Source organism: Orbicella franksi, chromosome 7 (assembly GCF_964199315.1).
Source record: "Orbicella franksi chromosome 7, jaOrbFran1.1, whole genome shotgun sequence".
Lineage (NCBI taxonomy): Eukaryota > Metazoa > Cnidaria > Anthozoa > Scleractinia > Merulinidae > Orbicella > Orbicella franksi.
This window is the reverse complement of record NC_138151.1, coordinates 20,931,325-20,933,824: the sequence shown is the minus strand read 5'-3', so window position 1 is coordinate 20,933,824 and position 2,500 is coordinate 20,931,325. Positions and strand designations below refer to the sequence as shown.

General features: G+C 37.8%; 2 protein-coding genes across 2 annotated transcripts in view; one reads left to right on the top strand and one right to left on the bottom strand.

Moving 5' to 3' along the window:
• The window catches only part of LOC145492428 (uncharacterized), a 456,732-nt gene that overhangs the window by 238,546 nt on the left and 215,686 nt on the right, over positions 1-2,500 (top strand). The window lies entirely within an intron of this gene.
• LOC145492562 (uncharacterized) overlaps positions 1-2,500 on the bottom strand; it is a 58,811-nt gene that overhangs the window by 47,273 nt on the left and 9,038 nt on the right. Inside the window, exons 4-7 of the mRNA XM_081472006.1 lie at positions 2,457-2,500; positions 1,791-2,084; positions 1,329-1,640; positions 1,104-1,139 (exon numbers count right to left, since the gene is read on the bottom strand). The exon at positions 2,457-2,500 is cut by the window's right edge and continues 223 nt beyond it. Of these exons, the coding sequence (XP_081328132.1) occupies positions 1,104-1,139; positions 1,329-1,640; positions 1,791-2,084; positions 2,457-2,500 (686 nt within the window). The remainder of the gene's footprint in view (positions 1-1,103; positions 1,140-1,328; positions 1,641-1,790; positions 2,085-2,456) is intronic.

The window sequence follows — 2,500 nt, the reverse complement described above, 5'->3', positions numbered from 1 at the left end:
AAGGTACGACGAACACACCCGTTCTTCTTATATGGCAGTTCTCTTTTCGGATATTCAAAGGAATTCATTTTATTTATCAGAAAGAAAATTTCCTTCCTTTATCTATGCCAACCTGTTTCTGCTAGAAACAGCTTTTTCCGTGAGCCTATACCGAAAGAGAAATGGAAAGAACAACTTACCATCTGAATGGAATCTGCACGTGACGAAGACCTGCCAATGCTGCAATTAGAAAACATTTCATTTTAAATTCTTAACTCTTTGAAATAAGTACTGTTGTTGCTTCCTAAGTGTGTAGTTCAATTAAAACTTTCCCTAAGACAAAGGATAAACTATACAAACATATGAGATTTTTTCACCACTGAACTTTGATTGTTGTACTCACCGTTGTCCAGACTTAGGAATTGCTGAAAAACAAGAAAGTGTCCTGAGAATGACAAAATATATAAAGAAACGAATTGGGCTTCTTTAAAAAACTTTCATGCCACGACGCCTTCATAAGAGATCTCTTTTTAGGAATTTTGTCGACTATTTTAAGAAACAGCATTAGTAAGAGAATCCGTAACATTTTAGTTAAGCTCGTATCTTAGGCATCCGAGACTTTTCCCGTTGCATGCTTGGATCGGCCCGAGCCCAACTTGACATGGAGTCCGGAAGGTTCTAGTTAGGATGGACTTACGGGAACACTCTGCCCAGAAGGGCTAAATATCACGATGAGGATGTATAAAATGGGTAGGGAATTTCATGATTTGAACGGCAGAAAAGGATAGGAAAAGTGTCCTGTAGGGGCCATTTCAGACAAAGGTAACGACTAATTCATTCAAGTATGAGGAATTGAGTGTAATTCCGCTTGGACGACTCGATACCTTTGTTAATTTAAATTGTAGTAAGGCATCTGATACGATTACCTGGACCTCGACGTATTCTCCAGTGGATAACGCTAATAACAACTATGATTATCACCAATAGGATTATGACACTGAGATAAACAGCATGAAGAATCTCCAATTCTCTATCGCACCTAACAACTGATAATATTCATAATAAACGTTAGAAATACGAACACGTGTTCAGTTATGCAGGTATACACCGAATTGTTTCAGTACCTGTTTGATTCTGGTTCGCAGTGGATCTAGTGGACTCTACAATAACAGGAAAGAAGACAGAATTAGGATTGACACTAAAAACAGTACTCGAAGATAATAATACTAACTATTCCGTAAGGATTCAGATTAATCTATTTACTGTACAATGTTACTCATTTGTTTTGAAGAAAAGAAATTTGGAGATCAAAAACTAGTTAAATAATTTGTATTTTGTTATTATTGTACCTCCTAAAACTCTGATCCTCTTTATATCGTGCTTTTCTTTCAAACTTTCTCCATATTTGTTGGTTGCAGTCACCACTAAGTCATACCGCTGGCCTTTTCTGAGTGTGACGACGTAAGCATGGATAGAGACATCATAAATGACCTCAATCTTTATCCAGGTTCCTACGGTATTGTTACTTGTAACGTTTCGAATATACACAGTGTATCGTGTGATGTCCGCTCCATTGCTGCTTGGCGTTGTCCATTTTATGACCACTTCATCGCTGTGTATTTCGGCAGGCAGGTCTATGATGTCTGGTGTTCCGGGAATTCCTGAGTAAAAACAATATTCAAGATACTGTTTGCTAATAGTCGGATAAAATTGGAAATGTTGCCCCATTCTTTCCGAAATAGTAGTTTAAGGGACCTCTTCCCTTCATCAAGGTTGAACATTCAATTACGGAAAGCTTCTGAATATCTTACCGATAACCTTTGTTCTGATAGTCTTTTGCACAGGTGCACCTTCAAAGACAGCATTTCTGGCAAACACCTTCACGTTGTACTCGGTATTTCGCTCCAAATCTCCAACAGACAGACTGGTTATTCCAGGGTCAGTAATATTAACATTCTTTATCTCAGTGCTACCCTTTAGTATAACCACTTGGTATGCTGTGATAGGATTCCCTCCATCAACAGTTGGTGCAGTCCAGTTTACTGTTAGTGAGGTGGCTTGAATGTCTGTGGCTGAAGATATGATGACCGGGGATTCTGGTTCTTCTAAGGAAATCAAAATAAGAAATTTGATTTGCATCATTATATCTCGCTTTGTATTGATATGAAGTTGACAGCATGTTGTGACAATCCCTCACCCTGATCGTGAAATTAGTGGTAACGACGTCTTTTGAATGTGGAAACCTGTAACAACCAGGGAAAAGAATCCTTTATTTCCGGATTTTAATTTTCAATTTTTAACTTCCATGGCTGTTAATACTGTACAGGTTTAAAACCAAAATATGTAATCGAAACGTCACGTCAGTGTTAACTTTCTACAGCACTTAAGTGAACTGGTTAACTTTTAGATGATAAGAGAAAGGGGCTTTTATATAGCTGGACTATTAAGCTCAAATACTTTGTTAAGCTGACACATACGTATTTGTTCCAGAGTCAGCGAGACGTCTTTTAAAGAATCAAGG